Source organism: Rhinatrema bivittatum, chromosome 16, assembly GCF_901001135.1.
Source record: "Rhinatrema bivittatum chromosome 16, aRhiBiv1.1, whole genome shotgun sequence".
Classification (NCBI taxonomy): Eukaryota; Metazoa; Chordata; class Amphibia; order Gymnophiona; family Rhinatrematidae; genus Rhinatrema; species Rhinatrema bivittatum.
The window spans coordinates 24,660,268-24,686,429 of NC_042630.1; the positions used below are offsets into that span (position 1 = coordinate 24,660,268).

Genomic DNA, 26,162 nt, shown 5'->3' on the forward strand with positions numbered 1-26,162 from the left:
TGGAGACAGACCAAAACTGAAAGGGTATCCTATATGAGGACAGAGCCTACCCTGCAGCCCTTCAATATAACCATTGTCAAAGCAGAAAACAAAACCAGAATAGGATCAAGCAAGTAACCATAAAGCTCAATTGAGCAACTTTAGAACAATGTAAAAAACTTGGTAGGACTAACCGCTCTTGCATATACTTGGTGCTTGAACAACCAAGGCTTCCGGTGTAATTGCTCAGTATTCTTGCAAAGAATGAAGTATCAAAATCTGCAAATCTGCAAGAACAAGCTTCGATAGGACAGAAAAGAAAGACAAACAGGGAAGGGTGTCTGGACTGATCCGTGGTACTACAGGAACGAAAATTAACAGGTAAGAACTAATTTTCCTTTCCCTGTACATACCTGGATCAGTCCAGACCATGGGATGTACCAAAGCTTCCCTATCCCGGGTGGGACAGAGACAGTCCCGCTCCAAGCACTTGCCGCCCAAATGAACCAAAGACCAGTGTTTGCACATCCAAACGATAGTGGCGAGCAAAAGTATGCAGGGACGTCCAGGTGGCGGTCTTGCAAATCTCTTGCAGAGAAACAGATTGACTCTCCGCTCATAAAGTAGCTTGAGAACGTTGCAAATGAGCCTTTAGGCCCTCCGGAATCGCCCGACCTTGGCAAAGACAGGCCGAGGAAATGGCCTCCTTCAACCACCGCGCAATTGTGGTCTTAGAAGCTGGTTTGCCCTGATTGGGACCACTCTAGAGGACAAAAAGATGGTCCGAGACCCGAAAGTCATTGGTGATCTGAAGATACCGGAGTAGGACTCGTTTGACGTCCAGTTTACGAAGATCGCCTCCAGCGGTACCTGCAATCTCCTCTGGGGAGAACGCTGGAAGCTCTACTGACTGGTTGACATGGAAGGTGGCGACAACCTTCGGCAAGAAAGAAGGCACAGTCTTGAGGGAAACACCTGAATCGGAGAAGCACAAAAAAGGTTCCCGACAGGACAATGCTTGGATTTCGGAAACCCGCCGAGTGGAGGAGATAGAAACAAGGAAAACTGCCTTGAGCGTGAGGTCTTTTACCGTAGCCCCATGGAGAAGTTCAAACGGGGCAGCACAGAGGGCCCGGAGGACCAGATTAAGACTCGACGACGGGCAAGTAATGCGAGCGGGCGGACGCAGGTGTCAAACCACATCCAGGTGGCCCGCTAGGGAATGACCCTCGACCATCCAAGGAGAGCGCAGAGAGTGGAAACTTGTACGTGCAGGGAACTGAAGGAAAGGCCCTTGGAGAGACCTTTCTGTAGAAAAGAAGCAACGAGACCGGGGCGGAACGTGCGGAGACACCGGACTCCTCATAAACAGTCTCAAAGACCTTCCAGACGCGCATGTAAGCTAGAGAAGTTGACTGCTTCTGGGCTCGCAGCAAGGTGGAGATAACCTCCTCCTTATAACCCTTACGCCTCAGGCGTCGCCGTTCAAAAGCCAGGCCGCTAGACAAAAGCGATCGGCCTGGTCGAAAAATGCGGGTCCCTGCCGTAGTAGACGAGGAAGATGGCCTAGCCGAAGAGGTCCGTCCGTCGTCAGGTTGACGAGATCTGCGAACCATGGTCTGCGAGGCCATTCGGGTGCTACCAGAACCATGGGCCCTCGGTGGAGTTCTATTCTCCTGAGAACTTTTCCCACCAGGGGAACACATACAGTAGGACGTCCGTGGGCCAAGAGCCAGAGCATCCACGCCCTCCGAGCTGTGCTCCCTCCAGCAACTGAAGAACCGATTGGCTTGGCATAGAACAAGGTCGCCATGAGGTCCAGGTGAGGGGGACCCCCACCTGTCAACAATCAGAACCATGGCTTCTTCCGAGAGTTCCCACTCTCTCGGATCGAGCGATTGGCGACTGAGAAAATCGGCCTGAACATTCTCCTTGCCCGCGATGTGGGAGGCCGCCAGATGTCGTTCCGCCCAGATGAAGAGACGGCTGGCTTCTAGAGCCACCAGGCGACTGTGGGTGGCCCCCCGATGGTTGATGTAAGCCACAGTGGTGGAGTTGTCGGAAAGAAACCTCACCGCTTTGCCGCGTATCAGGGGCAGAAACTCCTGCAGAGCCAGACGCACCGCCTGGGCCTCCAAGCGATTGATGTGCCAGCGAGTCTGAACCGGCGCCCAGATCCCCTGAGTGGACTGGGACAGGCAGACCGCATCCCAGCCCAAGAGACTGGCGTCCGTGGTTACTATCGTCCACTGTGGAGATTGAAGGGGCATTCCTCGGAGATGATGAGGAAGCGAAAGCCACCACTGCAAGGCAGCGATGGTAGAGTCCAAAAGAGGGAGGACTATGTGAAACTGTTCCGACACCGGCTGCCAACAGGATAGCAAAGCTTTCTGTAACGGTCGCATATGAGCAAAAGCCCAGGGAACTAGGTCAATGGTTGAAGCCATGGACCCTAAGACCTGCAGGAAAGTCCCAGGCCGTTGGAAGAGGTAGCGAGAGCAGATTCCGAACCTGGTCATCAACTTGAGGACCTGTGCATGAAGCAAAAATACTTTGCCTACTCGAGTGTCGAAGTGGGCTCCCAGGAACTCTAACACTTGGGAGGGCTAAAGCTTGCTCTTGGAAAAATTCACTATCCAACCGAGAGACGCAAGGAGAGCTAATACCCGATCCACCGCCTGTCTGCAAAGAGCCTTCGACTTGGCCCGTACAAGCCAGTCGTCCAGATAGGGGTGGACTAGGATTCCTTCCCGGCGGAGGGCCGCCACTGCCACTACCATGACCTTGGTGAAGATGCGTGGTGCGGTCGCGAGTCCGAAAGGCAGGGCCCAAAACTGGAAATCCCGGTTGAGGATGTGGAACGAAGATACTTCTGGTAATCGTGGTGAATCGGAATATGGAAGTACGCCTGTCAAATCTCGGGAGGCGAGGAACTCTCCGGGGTGAACCGCCGCGATGACCGCTCACAAGGTTTCCATGCGAAAATGTGGGATCTTGAGGCCCAGTTGACCTTCTTGAGGTCTAAGATCGGTCGAAAAGCCCCGTCCTTCTTGGGAACCACGAAGTAAATGGAATACTGACCTGCGCCGAGCTCCGCTTTCGGAACCGGGACCACTGCGCCCAGATCCAGTAGTCTGACGAAGGTTTGCTCTACCGCTTCCCGCTTGAGACGATCGCATGGGGAGAATATGAAGAGATCCGGTAGGTCGCGAACAAGTTCGAAAGCGTAACAGTCTCGGACAATGTCGAGGACCCACTGGTCCGACGTAATTTTGACCCATTCCTCGAAGAACAGGGAGAGGCGACCGCCCAGCAAAGGAACAGAGGAATGGGTCGACTGAACTTCATTGTGAGGCAGGCTTTGGGGTGGGGCGCTGGGACTGGCCCTCGCGAAAGGAGCGACGCCCACGAAAAGGCTGAGACCAAGATTGAGACAGAGAAGAATAACCCCTAGAGAAGCCACCTTGTCCGCGGGGCGTATACCTCCTGTGTCCCCGGAAGCGAGGACGGGAGGGCGTAAAGGAACGAGTTTGTTTTGGCTGGTCCTCAGGAAGCTTATGAACCTTATTTTCCCCCAAGGAGTCAATAAGCTTCTCAAGGTCCTCTCCAAAAAGCAACTTACCTTTGAAAGGCAACGTGCCCAGCTGTGCCTTGGAGGACGGGTCGGCTGACCAATTGCGCAGCCAGAGGAGCCGTCTAGTGGATAACGCCGAGGCCATTGCCTTCGCCTGGACGCGGAGGAGGTCGTAGAGCGCATCAGCCCCATATGCGATGACGGCTTCCAGACATTCAGCCTGCTCCGCTTCTGCAGATGGGAGGTCCTGGGTGCTGAGTAATTGTTGAACCCACCTGAGACCTGCCCGCTGCATGAGACTGCTGCAGATAGTCACTCGGACCCCAGAGCCAGGAATTAAAAATATGTTTCATATGGGCCTCGAGCTTGCGGTCCTGTCCGCCCTTCAGAGCTGTCGATCCCACCACAGGAATAGTGGTGGGCTTGGTGACCGCAGAAACAGAGGAGTCCACAGTGGGAATTTTCAACATGTCTAAGTATTCCTCCGGGAGGGGGTAGAGCTTATCCATAGCCCGCCCCACCTGGAGTCCCGCTTTGGGAGCCTCCCATTCACGCAAGAGCAGTAACTTGTGCATCGGATGAAAAGGAAAAGCGCTTGCCGGGGCCCTGAGTCCCGCCAGGACTGGGTCCATATTCTTGGGCAAGGAGGCCGTAAGGGTATCCACAGGGGGCCCCCTCCAGCCCCAGCTCCTGGAGGACAAAAGGGATGAGGGGCTCCAACTCCTCACGCTGAAACATGCAGAGACCCCTAGGATCGTCCCCCTCCAGGGTGGGAGTGCGCTCACTAAGTCTGAGGTGGGATCCGGATCAACTGGGGTCACTGGGAGGTCAGGGATGGGGGCCACCCCCGGTACCACCTGCACCCTAACGGACCCCGGAGGTTCCGCGGCAGGACAAATAGGTAGCGGCGCGGGGCGCAGCCCTCCTCCTCCTCCTGCAAGCTAGCCAAATAGGATTTATGCAGGAGGAGGACAAATTCTGAAGAAAAACAACTTTTAGATTTCCCGGGTTGGGGGGGGGGAAATGAAATGCTAAAATCTGGCTCCCCAGCCCCAGGCAGTTCCGAATCGGGAGCTGTAGAAAAACCCAAAATGGCCACCGTTCCCGGGCTTTGCCGACCCGGGAACATGTGCTGGGGGATCCGCCCCCGGGCTGAATTTGCCTGCCCTGCCGAGGAGGGGCCTTCCTCGGCAGGCAGGCAGGCAGGCAGGCAGGCAGGCAGAGCCCCTCGTGTGATAGGCATGACGAGGGCTGCCCATAGGCAAGGCAGGCTGCTGGCCGCAGCATCCTCAGTGAAGAGGAGCCGCGGGCTGAAGAAAAAAAGTTAAAAATAGATTTGATTGGCAGCCCGCTGGCAGGAGCAGAGGCACGGGAGTGAAGCCTGCACGCTCCTGTCTATCTGGCTGCCGGTTCGATCCCAGGTAGGAGCAAAAATAAAATCTTCTGAATTTTAGGATTTTATTTATTTTATTTTTTAAACTGAGCACAACAATGGAGCACTATGCTCCCTAGGCAGCCAGAGGGGGGGGGGGGGGGGGGGGGGGAGAAGACGACAGACTGAACCAGCCTTGGTCCCCACACCTGGAAGCAACCACGGACTCAGGCTATGCTCCGCACAAGGGGCGAAGCCCCCCTGAGTCCAGCAAGAGCCAGGAGACGGGACAGTCTCCTGCACAGACTGAAAATTAAACTCACTCTTTTTTTTTTTTTTAGAAAGAAATCCAATCAAAATCCCTAAGGAAGAAGTACTTGCTTGATCCAAGAAGAAAGGAAGAAAAAGAAGGCTGACTAACCTAAATCAGGAGACCGAAGGGTGAGCTGATCCACCTGCTGGAGACAAACAAATACTGAAGGGCTGCAGGGTAGGCTCTGTCCTCATATAGGATACCCTTTCAGTTTTGGTCTGTCTCCACCTGCTGGAAGGGAGGCTCAACCCACGGTCTGGACTGATCCGGGTATGTACAGGGAAACCAAGTTATATGCCAGTGGTTCTGAGACTCTCTCTATCTCCATCTGCTGGAAGGAAGGCAAAACCCCAGGAGTCTGGACTGATCTGGGTACATACAGGCAAAAATAAATTCCTATAAGTTAATCATTTATGCCAAGCAAAGTTATACACCGGGGAAGTCTTTCATCTTACCGGAGTAAGGATTGCTGCTCAAACTTCCTTCCCTGCCAGTTAACGCCGTGCTGGGGGTGGGAAAAGGGATGCTGTAGTAATCCTGTAAACCAGAAGAGGCATAATCAGACCAAATGAAGCTCCTCTTCCTCAGGACATCATCACAGAGCTTGTCTAGGACAACCTGGGGGCATGGGCACATGGAGTGGGCTCTTTGGGAGGAGGAGGGGGCTGGTGGGCCCTTCTCCTCTACGTCCTTTGTCCCTGACTGAGCAAGCTCTATGAGGGAGGGGGTGTTATCCTCCATGTCCCTCACTGAGTGGGCTGACAACCACGGAAGCCAGGGTTCAAATCCCACCACCGATTTTTGTGACCTTGAGCAAGTCACATCGCCCTCCGTTGCCTCGGGTACGAGCTTAGATTGTGAGCCCTCTGGAGATGGTACCCGAACGTAATTGACTTTGAAGTGTTTGAAAGGCAGAATATAAATATGGGAGGCCTCCTCCTCCATGACCCTCACTGAGTAGTGTTCAAGCTGGGCTCTGGCAAGGGGGCCCTCCACTTCCCTTTCAGCAGAACAGAAACTCACCAATGGAAACCTTGTTTGAAGCATCTGTAGGTCATCATAGCCATACACCTGGGGCTGCAAAAGAGAGATGCTGGTTCAGAACACACACTCCCCTAAATCAAACTGTTTATCAGCACCACTGGGAAGAAAGGCAAAAATCCAATGAACCCTACACATGCTGAAGCCAAGACTGGAAGCTTTGAAAGCTGAAAGGAAGGGGGCGGGAGTCTATTCTATTAGAAAGGGAATAGCCCATGCAATTCAGAATGGGCATAGCACGGGGCAGCAAGGGAAGGGAAAGAAGAGGACAGCAGATAGCAAGGGAGTCACGCTCAATCTCATTCCTCCCCCTCCCTCACAGGACTCAAGATGATGCAAGCTTTACACCTAAATACCATCTGTCTGTCGGAGTTTAATGTTGCAAGTCTATCAGACTGGGACTGTTAGCTTGCATCTGGTATATGCTCCATTTCCTGTTGCATGCACCATGTCCCCTTCAAGTCAGTGCTGGAAAAGGGTTTATGGGCCTGCTACTACAGAAGCCCTGGTGTGGGATGCTTTCACACCTGAGCACACAAATAGAGAGGCAGCCACCTTACCGGGTAGGCATGCAGGAGCCCTGGTGCCATGATGTACGGATTAGGTAACAGTGGTGGAACCCCAGGTGGGAGGTTGGGAGGAGCTTTTCCTGAAACAGCCAAAGAAGATATGAACAAATCAAACAAAGAAAATAGTACCACCAGCTTCTCATTATCCTCAAATCACCATCCTGCAAGTCCAAATGTCACCGCTGGCCTTTTCCCCCCACTCGCCATCCTGCAGTACATGTGCTAATGCTATCTTGCACCTAGTCCTCCCCCCTCCTTAGCTACCAACCTGCAAACCCATGTGATAGACTCCTCAAGATGAGACCGTCCGTTCTTGAAAAAGTGACAAAGTACAACAGATCCTAGGCCCCTCTTCCAGTGTTGTCCTCCCCAGCCCCCTCCCCCTCAGTGCATTACATTACCTGAACTTGTTACCACAGAGCTGCGCGTTGAAGCTGTGGCCGTTGAGTTACTATTCAAGCTGAGGCCTAGGCTGCTGGCACTGCTGACCAGGCTGGAAGGGACAGTGGCGGCAGGGGGCGCTGGCACCGTGCTGGAGGCTGTGGAGAAGGTACTGGCAGAAGCATGGAGACTGGGTTCGCTCTCTGCACTGGTGTGCTGTCAGCAGGAGAGAACAGGCGCCATTGGCATTGCAATCACTGGCCCACAGACTAAAGCCACTCGTACACATACCACACATCCAACATTTTGTCATGCAGCTGAACTTCAAAAGAATGTAAGCTCTCAATTTTATATATATATATATATATATATATATATATATATAGTTTACTTTCAGATTTTTTTTAAATTCATGTATATAGAAAATTCGTTGTATAGCTATCATATATTTTCTCCTTGTGTTAAAGACAAAGATTTTAATCTTAGTCTAGTATTCTGATTTAATAGGGCTAGCTGAAAATGAAATCTGAAAGGAATAGCAGGACAGGCATGCTCTGCGTGTGTGTGCAAAGAAACATGAAGTCATCTCTGCGTATATAAACCACAGATGGGGCAAGGCAATCATAAAACTGCATTTTACTAATCCAGGCCCTGCTGCCTGATACCATAATGGACATTTTGGGCTCACCTAAGTCCAGTTCTGTTAAATCAGAGAAAGACCAATGAAATCTAATGAAATTTCCAACAGCAACAGCCTATCACCCAATATGCTGCTCCCATGATACCACAGTGAAAGAGTAGCCTAGCGGTTAGAGCAGTGGGCTGAAAACCTGGGAAATCAGGGTTCAGAATCCCACAGCTGCTCCTTGTGGCCTCAGGCACAAAAGGAAAATTGGTCCTTCTTGTAGTACCACGGATCAGTTCAGAGTCCTGGGTTTTGCCTCCCCTCCAGCAGATGGAGACAGAAGTTTTGACTGACCTGCCCTATATCCTGAGGTGCCGCCTGCAGTCAGTCAGTATCGAACTGTACTCAAGCCAGATGAATAAAAACTTTAGTAAAAAACAGTAACTAAAAACAATTTTGCTCCCCCAAACGAGCAGAGGGACGTAAAACTATGCAAACTCAAAAGCCTTGCCCATCCTAAGTGGGACTGGAAACTGAGCCATACTTGATTCTTCAGAGCAAACAAAATAACTAGTTGAGTGGACTCTCCAATTTCCCAAACTGGGTGGGACTCTGGACTGATCTGTGGTACTACAGGAAGGAAAATTAGCATGTAAGAACCAATTTGCCTTTCCTTGTACGTATCCGGATCAATCCAGACTTCTGGGATATACCAAAGCTTCCCTACGCTGGGTGGGACCCTGAGAGCCCCACTTGAAGCACCCTCTCACCAAAGCCCCCTGGTTCTGGGGCTTGGACATCCAGATAGTGCTTGGCAAACATGTGCAAAGACTTCCAAGTAGCTACCTTACAGATCTCTTATGGCGAAACCTGCTGACACAGCCCAAGAGGCCACTTGCGACTGGGTAGAATGAGCATGAAACCCAACTGGGGGAGTTGAGGGTGTCGATGGCCGAGAAGTAGTCGATGCTGGGCTGTCACCAGCTGGTGGCTGATGCTGGCGCGAAGTTGACATTGCCGGCTCTGACGACATCGATGCAATGGACGGAGTTGGGGTTTGAGTACGGAAGAGAAGTTCCATCTTCTCCATTCTGGCCCTGCGACCTTTTAGTGTCATTAGGGCACATTTGGTGCAGGTCAAGGCATCGTGCTCACGTCTTAGACACATAACAGACTTTATGGGGGTCTGTGACGGACATGGTGGGAGTACAGTCCGGGCACCGACGGAACCCCGACGCCATAGCCATGGAAAAAATCGAGCCGCGGTACGGTCGACGGCCAGTAGGCCACGAGGGCCAAACTCAACAGAAATCGATGGAAAACGGGTAAAAACTTACCGGAGTACCGCGGTCTGAAAAAAGTTAAAGGAGGGACCCCTGTGGGGCAGATTAACTTGTAGTAATTCCGTGAGGAAAATTCCTGTCAGGAATCTCTGCAGAGCTCCTTTACCGCAAGGCTACTGCTGCACGGAAAAAAAGATGACTGAAGGGGGACCCCTGCTGGCTGCAGGGTTAGTGCCATGCTGGGCAAGCCCAGTAGGGGCCAGTCAAAATTCTGGAAATTTTGACAGAAGTTTTCCGTGATTGGGCTCCATCCTGTGATGTCACCCATATGTGAGGACTACCATCCTGCTTGTCTCGTGAGAAAAACCTTTTACAAAACTATCCTGTAAAAAGGCCAAGACATCACTCACGGAGGCACAGGTGGTATCCACCTGTTTTCCACACACCAAGACTCAAACACCCCACACCCTGACATATGCCAGGGAAGTAGAGGTTTTCCTGGATTGCAAGAGAGTAGCAATCACTGTATCCAAATAACCCTTATTCCTTAACCGCTCTCTCTCAAAAGCCAGGCCACTAAGACAAAAGCGATCTGCCCCTTCCAAACAAATGGAGCCTTGACGGAGGAGATTTGGCAGGAGCTGAAAGTGCAAGGGGCCATCCACCGCTAAGTTAATAAGGTACGCAAACCACGGCCGCTTCGGTGCTATGAGAATTACGTCCCCTCGATGGGCCTCTACACAGTGCAACACCTTGCCAATTAGCAGCCACAGTGGAAACAGGTACAGGAGAACATCTGATGGCCAAGGAAGGACTGGAGTGTCCACCCCTCCGCTCCTGTCTCCCGATGCAGACCTAAGAACCTTGTGGCCTTGGCGTTGCAGAAAGACGCCATTAAGTCCATGCAGGGCCGACTACACTTGCAGCATATGAGGCAAAAGGCTTCCTCTGAAAATTCCCACTCTCTGGGATCTAGCTGGTGTCTGCTTAGGAAATATGTCTGTGCCTGCAATGTGGAAGGCTGTGATCCTCTCCAGAATCAGTTCTGCCCAGCTGATCAACTCCCGGGTCCTCCAAGGCTACCGCTCGGCTCTTGGTATCTCCTTGGCGATTTATGTAGGCCACTGCTATCGCATCGTCTGACAGGATCCGAACTGATCTCCCCTTCACCAGAGGGAGGAGAGCGTGTAGAGCCATCCGCACCGCCCTGGTCTCTAACCTGTTGATCGACCACAATGCCTCCTCCACCGAACAGTACTGACAGACTGCTCCCCACCCGCAAAGGCTGGCATCCGTAGTTACGACTGTCCAGGTGGGAAACTCCAAGTCCGCTTCCCGGCGCAACTTATCCGGAAGGAGCCACCAAGAGAGACTGGAGCGTGCAGATTCGGTGAGGAAGAGGCAGGTGAAACTGCTCCAAGATGGGGTCCCAACGGGATAAAGCAGACTCTAGAGGTCTCATATGAGCAAAGGCCCAAGGAATCCAGCTCCAAGGTGGACATTATGGACCCAAGGACCTGCAAATAAACCCAGACCCTGGGTAAACGTTTGTTCAGCAGCTAGCGCACTTGAGCCTGCAACTTGGAGATCTGGTCCTCTGTGAGAAAAACCCTGCCCAAACGCATGTTGAAAAGCGCCCCCAGAAACTCTAAGGTCTGAGAGGGGACTAGGTGACTCCTGGCCAAATTGATTATCCACCCTAGGGATCTCAAGAGCTGGAGGACTCGATCCACCGCCATCTGACAGAGATTTTGATTTCGCTTGGATCAACCAATTAAGGATGAACCAAGACTCCCTCCTTCGGGAGCACTGCCACCACCATTACCATTACCCTTGGTAAATGTCCTGGGAGCAGTCATGAGTCTGAAGGGCAGAGCGCAAAACTGTAATGCTACCCCAGAATCATGAACCTTAGGTACTTCTGGTGGTCGGGGCGGATCCCTATGTGTAGGCATGCCTCTGTTAGGTCCAGCTAGGAGAGGAACTCCCCTTTGTGGACCGAAGCAATCACTGAATGGAGTGTTTCCATGCAAAAATGAGGAACCTTGAGGGAGATGTTGACCTTCAAGTCGACATTGGGCCAGAATGTGCCTTCTTTCTTAGGCACTATGAAGTAAATGGAGTAGTGACCTGATCCCGCTCTTTCAGGGGCTTTGGCACGATGACCCCTAATTTGCTAAGGTGATGGACAGTGTCCCGCATCGCTGTTTTTGCTCGTAAAAGCACGAGACCACCAGAAACCGATCTCGGAGTGGACAAGCACATTTTAAAGCATAGTCTTGTCTTACACTGATGACCCATTGGTCCGATGTGATTTTGGTCCACTCCTTGTAGAACAGAGCTGAGACTGAGGAGTGAACCGGCCCCTAGGCACCCAGTAAGAGCAAGGGGCAAACACTGTTGCTCCCTACAAGAAATGAAAACTTTAAGATCTTTTTTTTTTTTTTTTTAAACTGAAATTAGAAATTAAGAACTTGCTTGATCCAAATAAGACAGAAAGAGGGAGAAAGTAGACTTTCCCAAACAATGAATGGGTGGGAAGGGATTACTTTCTCCCCTTTTGGTTTGGCAATATATGTCCCTTGGATGCTCCCCCTGCTGCACTAAATCCTCCCCAAACATGTCTGATCGGGAGGGCCCCAGATAAGCCTTTGACCAAACATCTGCAGGCCAGTTTGTTAACCAAAGCAGATGCCTGGCCGAAACTGCAGACATAACTCTGGAGGATGTCCTAATAAGATCGTACAAGCATCAGCTACATAGGATACTGTTGCCTCTAAGCGTTCCGCCTGCTTCTTGGAGAACAATGGCAATGTTTCCTTTGCTTGCAACTGTTGAACCCAGCGCAAACAAGTTCTCTGCATAAAACTGATGTACGTACCACAGCCAGGATACCCAAAACAAAAACCTCAAAAATCCTCTTGAAGTTCCAGCTTCTGGTCCTTTCCATCTTTCAGTGCAGCAAACCTCGCCACCGGAATGGTGGTTTACTTGTCACCGAGACCGAAGAGTCTACCTTTGGAAGCATCAAAAGTGTCTCCTCCAATAACCAGCACAACCTCACCACAGTTTCAGGGGTGTCCCACACCCTGACAACCAGCTGCTTTACTGACTTGTGGAAGGGAAAGGCCTTAGCCGGACCTCTCAAGCCGACCGTGATGGAGTACACCCCTTCTTGGTCTGACTCCACCTGAGGAAATTTGATGCCTAGCTGTTTGAGCATGTGGAATCAAGAGCCACAACTCTTCCCTGTGAAACTGCCGGACCACCTTAGGGTCGTCCCCTTCAGTCACCAGCACTTCCTCCAGATCTGGATTCTAAAAAGTGCTGAGGAGACTCCGCCCTCAGAGACCTATCCAGCAGAACATCATCTTCGAAGTCCTGGAGTCCTCCATGGGGCCGCCACGCTGCCCAGCCAAGCCGAGTACCCTCCGGATGCTGGGCGATGTCTTTTTGCAGGACTTGAGTCTCCTTGGCAGCTGACCCTGGGTACAAGGGTGCTTCTCCCCTGCTACCTTTCTAACCGGTTAGGCTCTGTGGTGAAGTAGGAGGAAAAGGCCTGAGAATCCTCCTGCATTAAGGCCTCCTCATCTTTGGAGACTTCCAGCCTTTCAACGAGCCTCTGTATGGCAGGCGATGAGGGGAATACCTTGCCTCCGGAGGAGCCTCCGGTGCTGCTGAGACTACACTCAAGATGGCTGCTATTCCCACACTCACAAGAAAAGGATCTGTGGTGGCTCCTGACTTCATAGACCTTTTACGTGCCGAAATGGAGTATGCACCGGCCAAATGGCCTTCTTCCCTGGAGACGCAGCGGGTACACAAATTTGCACAGCTTAGACAAGCGCGTGTATCCCCGCACGAGTGGCAGTCCTTGCAGAGATCCTTGGCTGGCGCCATGTGCATCCCAATGCGCTGCCGCCTCTTCACCTCACCACCGCAATCTCATCAATGACAGGACCCCAACTACCAGCAACTCTCATCTGTGTCTGGTGTGATCTCACACTAAGCCAGCTGAAGTCAAGAAACTCTCTCCAAGTTGCTGTGTGGTCATTTCTTTTTTTTTGTAATAGACAAAAGTACTTTCCTGAATGCTGCAAAGTGGCTGCTGGTTCCAGAGGGCTCTCCATGGGATCAAAGGAACTGGACCACCAGTTAATCAAAATTTCCTCAGTGTCCAGGAACGAGACAGAATCAAGGGTCACCAACCCTCTGCTCATCCACCTCAACCAGGGAGGACAGCCTCCACCAAGGACCTAACCACCCCCAAGGAGGAAGCTCCTGAAAGAAATCCATGTTGCTGCTTTTTTTTTTTTTTTTTTAACTCCATATTTTAAACCTCTACCATCTGTTGGAGTTAGAGAAATACTGAGGGACTGCAGATGGCACTCAAGTTAGGTAGCATGGTCAGTAAAGCTTTTCTTCTGTTTCCATCTGCTGGCAGGGAGACAACCCAGGAGTCTGCACTAATCTGGGGTATGAACAGGAATGGCAAAATTACTTACCTGATAATTTTGTTTTCCTTAGTGTAGATCAATGGACTCAGGACCATGGGTTATGTGCTCCCCTGCTAGCAGATGGAGACTGAGTTAGGTTTCAAAGCAGTCATTCTAGATACATCCCTGCAGTGACCTCAGCCATTCAGTATTCTCTTCAAAAGCCATTGTGGACATACTATTGAAAAACTTGAATAAAATTTGAATATAACTTAATAACTTGATTAAAAGGTTGATTAAAAACTGGTGACCATAACTATACTCAACCAAACATAAGCGCTGAATCCCAGTAATATTATAGATGCCCTGATCTAGGGATAGGGCGATGCTTACCCGTTACCTCTTGGAATCGGGATTCACCTCATAGGTGATTCCTTGGCACTGTTCATGGGCAGCCATGGGCAGGATGCTGAGTCCATCTGTCTACACTAAGGAAAACAAAATTATCAGGTAAGTAGTTTCTCCATTTCCTAGCGTGTAGCCAGATGGACTCAGGACCAATGAGATGTACAAAAGCTACTCCCGAACGGGGCGGGATGCTGCCTGCGGTCCAGTTAGCACAGTCCTCACAAAGGCCGCGTCCTATCAGGCCTGAATGTGCAAGCGATAAACCTGGAGGTGCTGTGCAAGGAAGACCACATCACTGCTTGGCAGATGTCGACGGAATACTGTAGCTTAGTTTCTGCCCAGGATACTGCCCGGGCCCTAGTGGAATGAGCCCTAACCTGAATGGGTAAAGGCTTCTTTGCCTCTACACAAGCTCCCGTGATCACTTCAGCCTTGATCCAGCAGGCTATGGTAGCTCGCAAAGCTGCTTCACCTTGTTTCCTTCCACCGTGAAGAACAAACAAGCGGTCCATTTTGCGGACAGTTTCTGAACGTTCCAGATAACGTACTAAAAGCCTATTGACGTTTAAGTGGCGTAGGAGGTGGTAGTCTTCAGAGTGCCTGCTTCTATCTAGGGACGGTAAGGAAATGGACTGATTCAGGTCAAACTCTGAGACTACCTTTGGCAAGAAGGAAGGAACGGTGCAAAGCTGCAATGTTCCTGGAATCAACCGGAGGAACGGCTCCCAACACAACAGCACCTGAAGTTCAGAGATGTGATGATCCGAGCATATCACCACCAAGAATACAGCCTTCAGCGTTAGCAGGCGTAGAGATAGACTGCGCAGTGGTCAAAAGGAAGGCCCTGCTAAAATGTCCAATACTTGATTGAGGTTCCATAGGGGGACTGGCCACTTTAAGGGTGGTTGGATGTGTTTAACCTCTTTTAGGAAATGGGCCAAGTCCGGATATATGTCGACAGGCAGGCTCCACTCACCTCGCCTCTGAAACAGGAACGTGCTGCCACCTGAACCTTCAAGGAGTTGAGGGATAACCCTTTGTTCAGGCCATCCTGTAAAAATTCCAGAATCATGGGGGGATCTTGGTCGTCCGAAGGGGCACCCCGCGTTACTCGCACCAGGCTTAAAATATTCTCCAGATCTGCATGTACGCCAAGGATGTCGAGAACTTCTGCTTGCGCAAGAAGGTGGCGATTACTGCCATCAAATATCCACGCTTTGCCAGGCGAGCCCTCTCAAGGGCTGGACCATAACACAAAACTGAGTTGGGTTCTCTTGAAGGATCGGACCTCGTTTGAGAAGGTCCCTGTGCGGAGGGAGGCATAGGATGCTCTCCACCAGAAGCCTCTGCATACCACGGGCGTCTGGGCCAATCTGGGGCCACTAGAAGGACTAATCCTCTTTGACGTTTGATCTTGCAAATGACCTTGCCCGGCAGAGACCACAGAGGGAAGGCGTACAGTAAGTCCTCCTCTGGCCAGGTCTGGACAAAAACAATCAAGAGCACCGCTCTATCGCTAAGCTGTTCAATAAACTTTTGAAAGAATAATGTGTGTGTTGAAATTATTTTTAATAAAGTAAATACCTACACTATTAATGGTGAAAAAATTTTGTCATCTATGTGGATTTAAAAATATTTAAGTGGAGTCAGAGAAAGGTTTCATACATAGTGTAGGTGCCCCGCACCTCCGTAAGGTGAACTTATAATCATCAACCTTCCTCCTCCTCCTCAATGATCTTTAAACAATTATTTTTTGAAAATTTTCTATGTGAACTTGTGTTGTCCCTAACAACACGTGAAAGGGCTCTTCCGTGACAATGCTGTTTTTAAATGCGTGACCGCAAAGAGGATTACTCCGTTATACTCAATGAGAATGTCAATAAAGGGTAAAAACAGACTTCCCCGATTTAGGTTGGTGTGTCCATACTTCTTCTGCGTTATCCCAACATGTTTCAGACAAGAATGCCTTTCCTCAGGGGATTCGTTGTTTACCAAGACCAACTTCTCGGAGTCTGCAGCCCTCTCCTCGACGGTTTCTCCTGGACTCTAGACGTTGTGCCACAGGGCGATCTGTCTCTGTCGATCGCCGGGAAGAAGCCCTTTCACGTGTTGTTAGGGACAACACAAGTTCACATAGAAAATTTTCAAAAAATAATTGTTTAAAGATCATTGAGGAGGAGGAGGAAGGTTGATGATTATAAGTTCACCTTACGGAGGTGCGGGGCACCTACACTATGTATGAAACCTTTCTCTGACTCCACTTAAATATTTTTAAATCCACATAGATGACAAAATTTTTTCACCATTAATAGTGTAGGTATTTACTTTATTAAAAATAATTTCAACACACACATTATTCTTTCAAAAGTTTATTGAACAGCTTAGCGATAGAGCGGTGCTCTTGATTGTTTTTGTTTAGTATAGCAGTTCGCAGCAAAGGTGTATCTTTTGATATAGATCAGGTCTGGACAAAGGCATCGATCCTTTGGGAGCGCTGATCTCTTCTGCGACTGAAGAATCAGGGGACCTTTGCATTGTGATATGTGGCCAGTAGGTCGAAGGATGGGAGGCCCCAGCAATCTACCAGGAGCTGGAAGGCTCTGGTCGACAATGCCCATTTTCTTGGATCCAGACTGCCTGCTGGGAAAGTCTGCTTTGATGTTGTCTTTTCCCACGATAGGGGAGGCAGAAATCCCTTGTAGATTTAACTCTGCCCATTCCCATAAGGGGGTCTATTTCCAGAGACACTTGGTGACTTTTAGTTCTTCCCTGGCTGTTGATGTAGGCTACTGTTGCGTTGTCAGACATCACGCGGACTACCTGGCCCCGGAGTCTGTGACTGAATTGCAGACATGCTAATCTGACAGCTTGGGCTTCCAGGCGGTTTATGTTCCAGCGTACATCTTCCTTGGTCCATTGCCCCTGGGTTGTTAATTCCTGACAGTGAGCTCCCCACCCTCGGAGGCTCGCATCCGTCATGAGGGCTAGTCAGTTCGGTGGAGATAGGCATACACCCTTGTTTAGATGAACTTCCTGTAGCCACCACTGGAGCTGAGAACATACTTCCATCGGTAGGTGGAGGCGAATCAAGTAGTCTTGAGACAGTGGGTTCCAACGTGACAGCAGGGAGCGTTGGACTAGCTGCATGTGTGCCCTCACCCACAGTACTACCTTCAGGGTTGACGCCATCAGGCCGAGGACCTGGAGATAGCTCCACACCCTGGGGTGCACTGTGTTCGTCATTCAACGCACTTGGCACAACAGCTTCCTTATCCTCGAGGGGGGGCAGGAAGACTTTGTCCTGCTTGGAGTCGAACTGGACTCCTAGGTACTCTAAGGAATGGGAGGGCTTGAGGCTGCTCGTGACCATTTTCACAACCCAACCAAGTTCCTGAAGCAGGGACATGGCCCTACTGGTCACCTGGAGGGGCTCTTCCAACGATTTCGCCCGGATCAGCCAGTTGGCTAAGTAAGGGTACACCAGCATCCCTTCTTTCCTCAGTGCCGCCATCACGACCACCATAATTTTGGAGAATGTTCTGGGGGCGGTTGCTAGGTCGAAGGGCAACGCCTGGAACTTGATAATGGTGGCGCAGAACCACAAAGCGTAGGAAACACTAGCGGTCTTGACGGATTGGAATATAAAGGTAGGCTCTGAGAGGCCCAGGGAGGTTAAGAACTCTCCCAGTTGTATGGCCATTATGACTGAGTGAAGAGTTTCCATGCGGAAGTGAATTATCCGCAGATGACTATTGATGCTCTTAAGGTCCAGGATGGGGCAAAACGAACCTCCTTCTTGGGTACAACAAAATAGATGGAATAAAGCCCTGTAGTTTCCTGGGGTTTAGGTACCGGAGTTATAGACCTCAAACTGAGAAGCCTTATCAAGGTAGATTCCACTGCCAGTTTCTTGTGCTGGAAGTGGCAAGGTGACATCATGAACATGTCCCGAGGGATGCTGTGAAATTCTAGAGCGTATCCTTCTCGTATGATGTCCAGTACCCATTTGCCCGACATGATCTTGACCCATTGCTGATAGAAGAGGGATAGTCTGCCCCCTATCTCCTCGTCCCGTGGATGGGTCAGCCAAACTTCATTGGGAAGTTCGGGTCAAACCGGAGCCCGAACCAGTTCCTCTTTTTGGGTGTCGGCTCCGAAAAGACTGAGACCTTCCCGAGGATCGAGATGTCTGAAATGACGAGTTTCTGTAGGGCCGAAAGCATTGGGAGCCCTTGGCCCAACCCCTCATGGGCAGGGGCGCTACGGCCTCTTTTTCTTATCTTCTGGTAGCTATGGCACTTGAGATTCACCCGATTTACTGGCCAACTTTTCCAATTCGCTTCTGAATAGGAGGGATCCCTTAAAGGGCATATGTGAGGTTTGCCTTAAGAGGTCGTGTCCGCTGACCAATTTCACAGCCAAAGCAGTCTTTAGGCCACCACCACGGAGGCTACTCCTCTGGCCGAGGTACGCACTAGATCAGAGCTTGCATCAGCTAAGGCCACAGCGGGCTCCATCGACTCTCTGGAATGCATCCTGAGCGATCTGCCTCTATCTCTCGAAGCAGACATGAGCGAGCCACCATGGCACAACAGGAAGCAATCTGCAGTGTTTTTGCTGTCACGTCAAAGGCTTGTTTAAGGATGGACCCCAACCGCCTATCGTGTGCATCCTTCAAGGCCTTTCCTCCCTCTACTGGGATAGTTGTATGCTTAGAAACTTCGCAGACCAGGGTGTCTACTTTTGGGAAATGCAGGCGTTCTCTGGCCGCTGGATCCAGAGGGTACAAGGCTTCTAAATGCCTGACCTCCTTTAAAGCTGGCTTCTGGGACGTCCCACTCCAGGTCAATCAACTAATTGACAGCTTCCAGCATTGGGAAATAGCAAGAGGCTTTCCGTAGAAACACCAGGATGGGACTCTTCTTCGGTTCCAACATTGGGTCCATGCCGGGAACTCAGAGTCTTCAGTGTCTGGGAAACCAGGGCCGGCAATTCATCTGTGGAAAAACCGTAACATGGTCCAGCATGGCTCCAAGCCTAGAGGGATTTCCCCATCCTCCAATGAGTCTGCATCCTCCTTCATTGTCCGTGGTGTCTGGGTCTCTGTCAGGGATACCCTTGGTGAGGCGAGGCATATCCCAAGACATGCTGATAGGGCTGGGAGGATAAGACCTTCCCCAGCTGGGGCTCAGACCGGGCAGGGGCAGCAGCTGACTGTACCTAAATAAAGGCTTGAAGGCCCTGAAAGAATTCCACCCAAGAAAAGGTTGCTGGGTCCATATCTAGCCCAGGAGGAACTGGGGTAGGCACTGCTGAACTGCCCCACTCCCGAGGACTACGCAGCCCCAGGATTGCTAGATCCGGGGAGCCACCGGATAAGGTCGTGGCTGACCTGTCCTATGACAGCGGGGCCAAGCTTGGAGAAGTTCTGAGAGCCAGCCCTCCCTGGGCTTCCTCACAGTGCGGACTGGGCAGCCCTAATATGGTAGGCAGCACAAAGTGTCACTTGTGCTTCTTTGTTGCCAGAGCCATAGTTCACTGTGGCTTGTGGGTTCAGCTGGCTAGCGCTTGGACACGAGCGTGCACAAATCCTCCCTGACGCATGTAAGTATAAGCGTCCGGTTGTGAGCGAATGTATGCATGTAATTATGCGTGCTGGTATGCGCGGAGGTGTGTATGCATGTATGCATGCATTAGGCGCACAGTAAGGTCGGCCCACACTGTGCACATGGATGGTCTATGGGGGAAAATTTTGCCGCACCAAACTGCGTGCAAGATGGTGCTGCCGTGGCCTGCCACGTGGAGTGCCCACCAAGCCTGAAGTGGGACCTAGCACATCAGAGGGTTGCTCAATCCGCTCAGAAACCCCCTTCCCTTGCCCCAATGGGATCAGGAACATCGTCGGTGAGGCGTACCGAGCAAAACACCGGAGGAAAGACTTACCGGAGCCTTTCCACATCTCAAACTGAGAGGTCCTACTTTTACTTACCTGGGCTAAGCGCTTACCGACTGAGTACAGAGACTGTCTCCGGCTGTGGGGGGAAGGGCTTAGGTAGTCACCGGTGCGCTCGGCTTCCTGCACCCGCTGCTTTTCAGCTGCTTCAGCAGCAAAGTCCACACCAGGAACTGGTTACCGGACTAAGGCACACCTCTGAGGGATCTCAGAAATCGCCTCAGGAATTCTCAACTGGGGGAAGGGACCATAGGTATCACCGCAGGAGAGTGGGGCTTGATCTTTCTCCAATTTAAATGTAAATTTTCTTCTTCCAGTATTGCAATCCCACTACTAAACATCAATGCCGGTTTGGGGATAGCACATCCACATCTGCTAAGAGACAGAGATATTGAATGGCTGAGGTCACTGTGGGGTTATAATTAAGGTGATGTCAGGTTTGAATCCTGTCTCTGCCTTCATCTGCTAGCAGGAGAGCACATAACCCATTGGTCCTGAGTCTATCTGGCTACCCGCTAGGAAAATGAATACTTCTCTGCTTCTGGCTGCTGCTGGCTGGGGGAGAGAAACCTCAGAGAGGGAGTGGGAACAGAACCCTGGTTGTCAGCCCCATCTGGATGCTGAGGGTTGAGCTTATACAGGGATCTCCAACCCTCTGCTCCGCCCTGCTCTACCTGAGGGATGGCCCACGAAGGAACCTAACACCTCAGGGAGCCTCCTGAAGTCCTACATGCTATCCTCTTCTTCTTTAAATCTTTCCTCTAATATTATTATTATTTTTTTTTTTTTTTTTTTAACTCCAGACTGCAGGTTTGCACCTCTACCATCTGCTGGAGACAAATTCTGAGGGACTGCAGGGGGCACTCTTGGTTATGTAGCAGTGCCTGAAATGTTTTTTTGTTCTCTGCCTCCATCTGCTGGTAGAGATGCAAAACCCACTTGTCTGGACTGATCGTGGGTATGCACAGGAAATACACAGGGTTGCTGATGGCAGCAAAACTGCTCAAACCACAGAACTGCAGGTTTAGCATCATCTACCATCTGCTGGAGACGGAGAAAGTTTCACTGACAGCGCTTGATAAACCCTAGTGCCACCTGAAGTTCCTCAGTATTTCTCTGTCTCCATCTGTGGCACGGATGCATACACCCAGGAGTCTGGACTGATGGCAGCTCCAGACCCCTTGACGGGGAGTGAAGTCCGCTTTGAGCTTGTTTTATTTCCATCTGCTGCAGGGGGACATTACCCACTTGTTTGGACTGGTCTGGCAGAGACAATAAGGAAGCCCATTCAGAAGGGAAAAGGGGAAGTAGTGCAGAATGCAGCGTGAAAGGGAGACATGCACAAGGAGATCATTACTTACCAATAAGGCTGTTGCTGCCGAACGGCCAGAAGATGAGGAGGAAGAAAGGTTGTTCTGCTGGACGGATAGCGTGCTGCAGAGAGAAGGAAAAGAAGCTGGAAATGGCTCACTTCTTTAACTTTCTAAACCATATCCAGAAGTCCTGCACTTTCCCTGTCTATTTAGAGATCTTGAATACTGTCATTCCAAGTGAAAATCACTAGTTCACCACAATTCATGACATTAACATTCATAAGTATTAGAGAACACTGAGTACATCAGTAACATACACCATTATTAGTTACCAGGCAATGGGTAGTCAACAGCACCCTCCCCTCATGATGACTCTTACCTGCTGTGCTGAGTGGTATTAGCGAGCTCCTCGCTGTGAGTGTTCAGGCTGGAGGAGTGCTGACTGGCTGAGTTAAGCAGCGAAGATGCAGAGACTGTGTCATTAAGGGGCGTGATGCCGGCGGCAGTGGGGGAATCTGGTTTCACAGCAGGTCCTGTTGCACCTGCTAAGGGAAATACAGGAGTATCCCTAAGTCCGTGTCAGTCGGACACAAGATGAGGGAATGGCACAAGGCACTCTATAGTGTAAGCTGGCAGGACTTAGCATGGCAGAGATCACCAGAGGACGACATGAAATGATACATGATGCACAAGCAAACTTCAAGAGATAGCATGCTAAGAAAAGAGGGGCAATAAAATCTGCAGGGGAAGAATGCTGCTAGGAGGGGCATCATCTGACAAGGAGCACATAGAATACATAATATGTAAGAATCCTCCTGCAAGCAGCCGGCCAGACAGCTCCAACTCACCTTCCACCGTCGGCGTCACCTGCACAGAACTGAAGCCATTCTACAGGAAGAGAAAGTTTGTCAGTCAGCTCGGCATTTAACTTCTTTTACATATTAATGCAGCAATCACAGCATATTCCCCATAACGAGAGAAGGAACCTAACACTTCCCCACTACATGATTAGACCATTACGGTCCCACAGCCTTCCATTTCTCATTCTGCCATACTACAGTACTCAAGAGTCAAGGAACAGACAACCTCAGCACAAAGTGAAAGGTGCTATACATCCCCTTCCTACTGCACTTTAACAACTACAAACCCTAAAATAGCAATGCATTTCCATGCTTGGGAACCTTCACACCATCGATCCTGCCTAGAGAGCTTCTCATCTAGTAGCAGGTTCAGCCATATAAGCGCTGAGAGGAGAGAATTAAGGAAGTTCCCTGGAGTCTTATGCTAGATACCTTGGCCTGGGTCACATCCTTCTGGGGGGAGGGGGAGAGGGAGTTGGGATACCGCCGGGTCTGTGTGGATCTCTGCTCGTACAGTGGCCCCTGAGTACTGCTCGGAGATGTGTACGTTGCTGTTGGGATGCTGACACTCTGGTAACCAGATTCCTGGTTCTGATTAGCTGAAACTGTAGATGAGGATTCACTGCAAGAGAAGAGACGAGTAGGGTGAAATATGCTTTGCATAGCAATAAAATGGCCACCTGCCTGTCAGCTCTTATGGTTAATGGAGAAATTATTTACCTGATAATTTCATCTTCCTTAGTGTAGACAGATGGACTCAAGACCAATGAGTTATGCACCCCTGCCAGCAGATGAAGACTGAGTCAGATTTCAAAGCTGTCGTCACCCTAGATACACCCTTGAAATGACCTCAGCCCTCCAGTATTCTCTTCAAAAGTCACTGTGGACATACTATTGAAAAAAAACTTGATTTAAAATGATTAAAAACTGATAACCGTTAACTGTACTCAACCAAACACTGAACCCCTGTAAGAATATAGATGCCCTGATCTAGGGACTGAATGATGGCTTACCCATAATCTCTTGGAAACTATATCCACTTCAGGGGCGAATCCTTGGCACCATTCTTGGGCAGCCGTGGGTAGGATGCTGAGTCCATCTGTCTACACTAAGGAAAATGAAATTCTGGAAAGTAATTTCTCCATTTTTTATCATGTAGCCAGATGGACTCAGGACCAATGGGATGTACAAAAGCTACTCCCGAACTGGGTGGGAGGCTGCCCATGGTCTGGTTAACACTGCACTTGTAAAAGGTAAATCCTCTCGGGCCTGAACATCCAGGCGACAGAACCTGGAGAAGGAATGCAGCTCGGCAGATAGACACGGGAGACAGTAGTCTAGCTTCCGCCCATGAGACCGCCTGAGCTCTAGTGGCATGAGCTTTAACCTGAGAAAGTAATTACTTTCCTGCCTCCACATAGGCTCCTGTGACCACCTCCTTAATCCAGCAAGCTATGATAGTCCAAAGCTGGTTCGCCCTGCTTCCTTCCACCATGAAGGACAAACAGGGGTCCGTCTTTTGGACCGGTTCTGAAACTTCCAGATAGCACACCAAAAATCTGACATTCGAATGGAGACTGCGGTATTCTTCAGCATCCTTGTGCTTATGTAGGGATGGCAACGAAACGGACTGATTCAAATGAAACTCCAAGGCTACCTTGGGCAAGAAGGATGGAACAGTATGAAGCTGTAAAACTCCTGGACTCATCCAGAGGAACGGTTCCCAACACAACAATGCCTATAGTTCACTGATGCGACGTGCCAAGCATATAGCCACCAGGAATGCCATTTTCAAGGCTAATAAATGCAAGGAAAGACTGTGCATCAGCTGAAATGAGGGCTCTGCCAAAAATTCTAATACTAGATTAAGATTCGATAAGGGAACCGGCCAACTTAAGGGTGGCCGGAGGTGCTTCACCTCTTTCAGAAAATGGCCACATGCAAATGAGCCGACAGACGGAGGTCTGGTCACTTCGCCCCGAAACAGGAGAGCGCCGCTACCTGGACCTTCAAGGAGTTAAGTTTCAAACCTTTATTCAAGCCTTCCTGTAAAAATTCCAGAATTAGTGGGATTTTGACTGCCCAAGTGGGGACACTGTTCCTCACGCCAGGCCTCAAATATTCTCCAGACCCGCACATACGCTAGGGAAGTTCCCAGTGCAGAGTAAGGTGGTAGTTACTGCCGCAGAATATCCTCACTTCATCAGGCAAACCCTCTCAAGGCCAGATCGTAAGATAGAATATATTCTGCTCCTTGTGAAGGACTGGTCCCTCCTGTAGCAGGTCCCTGTGCGGTGGAAAGCACAAGAGGGGGGGGGGGTGTCACCACCAGGGGTCTCCGCATATCATGGATGCCTGGGCCAATCTGGAGCCAGACTAATCCCCTGTGGTGCTCGATTCCACGAATGACCCTGCCCAGCAGGGACCACGAAGGCGTATAGTAACTCTTCTTCCGGCCAGGTCTGAATGAGTCCGTCGATCCTCAGGGATGACTAATCTCTTCTGCAACTGAAGAATCGGGGAACCTTCGCATTGTGAGATGCAGCCAGTAGGTCAATGGACGGGAGACCCCAGTGATCTACTATGAGCCAACAACACCCACTCTCCTAGATTCCAGACTCTCTCTGTTTAGAAAGACTGCTCTGACTTTTTACCCTATGATGTGGGAGGATGAGATCATTTGTAGATAGATCTCCTTATGGAATGGGCAGAAATACATCTTCTGTGACACTTGCTGGCTTTTGGTTCCTCCCTGGCAGTTGATGTAGGCTACTGCTGTTGCGTTGTCCAACATTACATGGACCGCTTAACCCTGGAGTATGTGGCTGAATTGTAGACACACCAATCTGACTGCCCAGGCTTCCAGGTGGTTGATGTTCCAGAGGCCTCTTCCTCAGTCCTACGTCCGTGGGCAGTCATCTCCTGACAGCAAGCTCCCTAGTCCCAGAGGCTCGCATCTATTGTGAAGACCAGCTAGTTCAGAGAGGACAGAGGTACGCCCCTGCTCAGATGAGCTTCCTGCAGCTACCACTGGAGCAGAGAGCATTCTCACATCGGTAAGTGCAGGCAAATTGAATAGTCGAGGCTGCAGGTTCCAACATTACAGAAGTGAGCGTTGAAGTGGTTGCATGTGTGCCCTCGCCCACGGCACTACCTCCAGGGTTGCTGCCAAACTGAAAACTTGGAGATAGCTTCACACCTTTGGGCGTATCGTGCTCATCAACTGATACCTCTGGGGCATCAACTTCCTTATCCAGGTGGTCAAAAGGAAGATCTTGCCCTGCTTGGTGTCGAACTGGACTCCCAGATATGGGTGCACCAGGATTCCCTCTTTTCTCAATGCTGCCGCTACGACTAAAATAATCTTGGAAAGTGTTCTGGGGAGGTGGCTAGTGTTAAGCGCCATGCCATTTTTTAGGACGCTTATGGCCAGGGAGACAAGAACACAGATTTTCAGTGTAAAACAATCTTTTATTGAACAATATAAGTATTCTCGGGAGATACTGATGTCATGCCTCTGACAACCTGCCCAACAGCACCTCCTCATATACAGGAAGTGATCCTTCTTTTATAGATAACATACAATATTGTGGAAGCTTCTAAACTTGCATGACTGCCCAAAGAATCATTTACATAGGTTGTCATGTCAACAGCATGATGTGACTATCTCTGATTAGTTTTCCCAGGAGGTGGGGCTCATTTACCAATCACTCTCTAGGTAGTCTTTTGTTCTGTTAGAATCTTACTGGTCAAGATAATTAACACATCTGTGGCTGGGTTGATAAAAACTCCTGAAAATAGTGCCTGAAGCTCCCGCCATTGGTTTCTTCTTTGTGACCCAATGAATAGGCCTCACCTTTCTGGTGCCAGCTTGTCTGCATTTATAGATATCTAGGGAAATTCTGCCAGTCTTGCTCAGAAAGTCACTTAGAGTTCATTCAGTCCAGGCAAGCTAAAGAAAAGCAGAGGATTCTGGGGATTTCCTTCTCCATGTTTGTTTTCTGTTCAGGCCCACTCATCACTAGGCCAAAAGTCTGTGCCTGGAACTAATGACA

The 26,162-nt window shown here is 50.2% G+C and overlaps 1 protein-coding gene across 17 annotated transcripts in view; it reads right to left on the reverse strand.

Moving 5' to 3' along the window:
- The window catches only part of UBAP2L (ubiquitin associated protein 2 like), a 108,355-nt gene that overhangs the window by 14,231 nt on the left and 67,962 nt on the right, over positions 1-26,162 (reverse strand). For 11 of the 17 annotated variants that reach the window (XM_029580149.1, XM_029580144.1, XM_029580153.1 and 8 more), the window contains 8 exons: positions 22,540-22,729; positions 22,096-22,135; positions 21,627-21,792; positions 21,296-21,368; positions 7,250-7,445; positions 6,840-6,928; positions 6,262-6,315; positions 5,694-5,775 (listed from right to left, as the gene is read on the reverse strand). In XM_029580149.1, coding sequence (XP_029436009.1) covers positions 5,694-5,775; positions 6,262-6,315; positions 6,840-6,928; positions 7,250-7,445; positions 21,296-21,368; positions 21,627-21,792; positions 22,096-22,135; positions 22,540-22,729 — 890 coding nt within the window. The remainder of the gene's footprint in view (positions 1-5,693; positions 5,776-6,261; positions 6,316-6,839; positions 6,929-7,249; positions 7,446-21,295; positions 21,369-21,626; positions 21,793-22,095; positions 22,136-22,539; positions 22,730-26,162) is intronic. The other 6 variants (XM_029580156.1, XM_029580155.1, XM_029580145.1 and 3 more) reach the window with 1 other exon arrangement.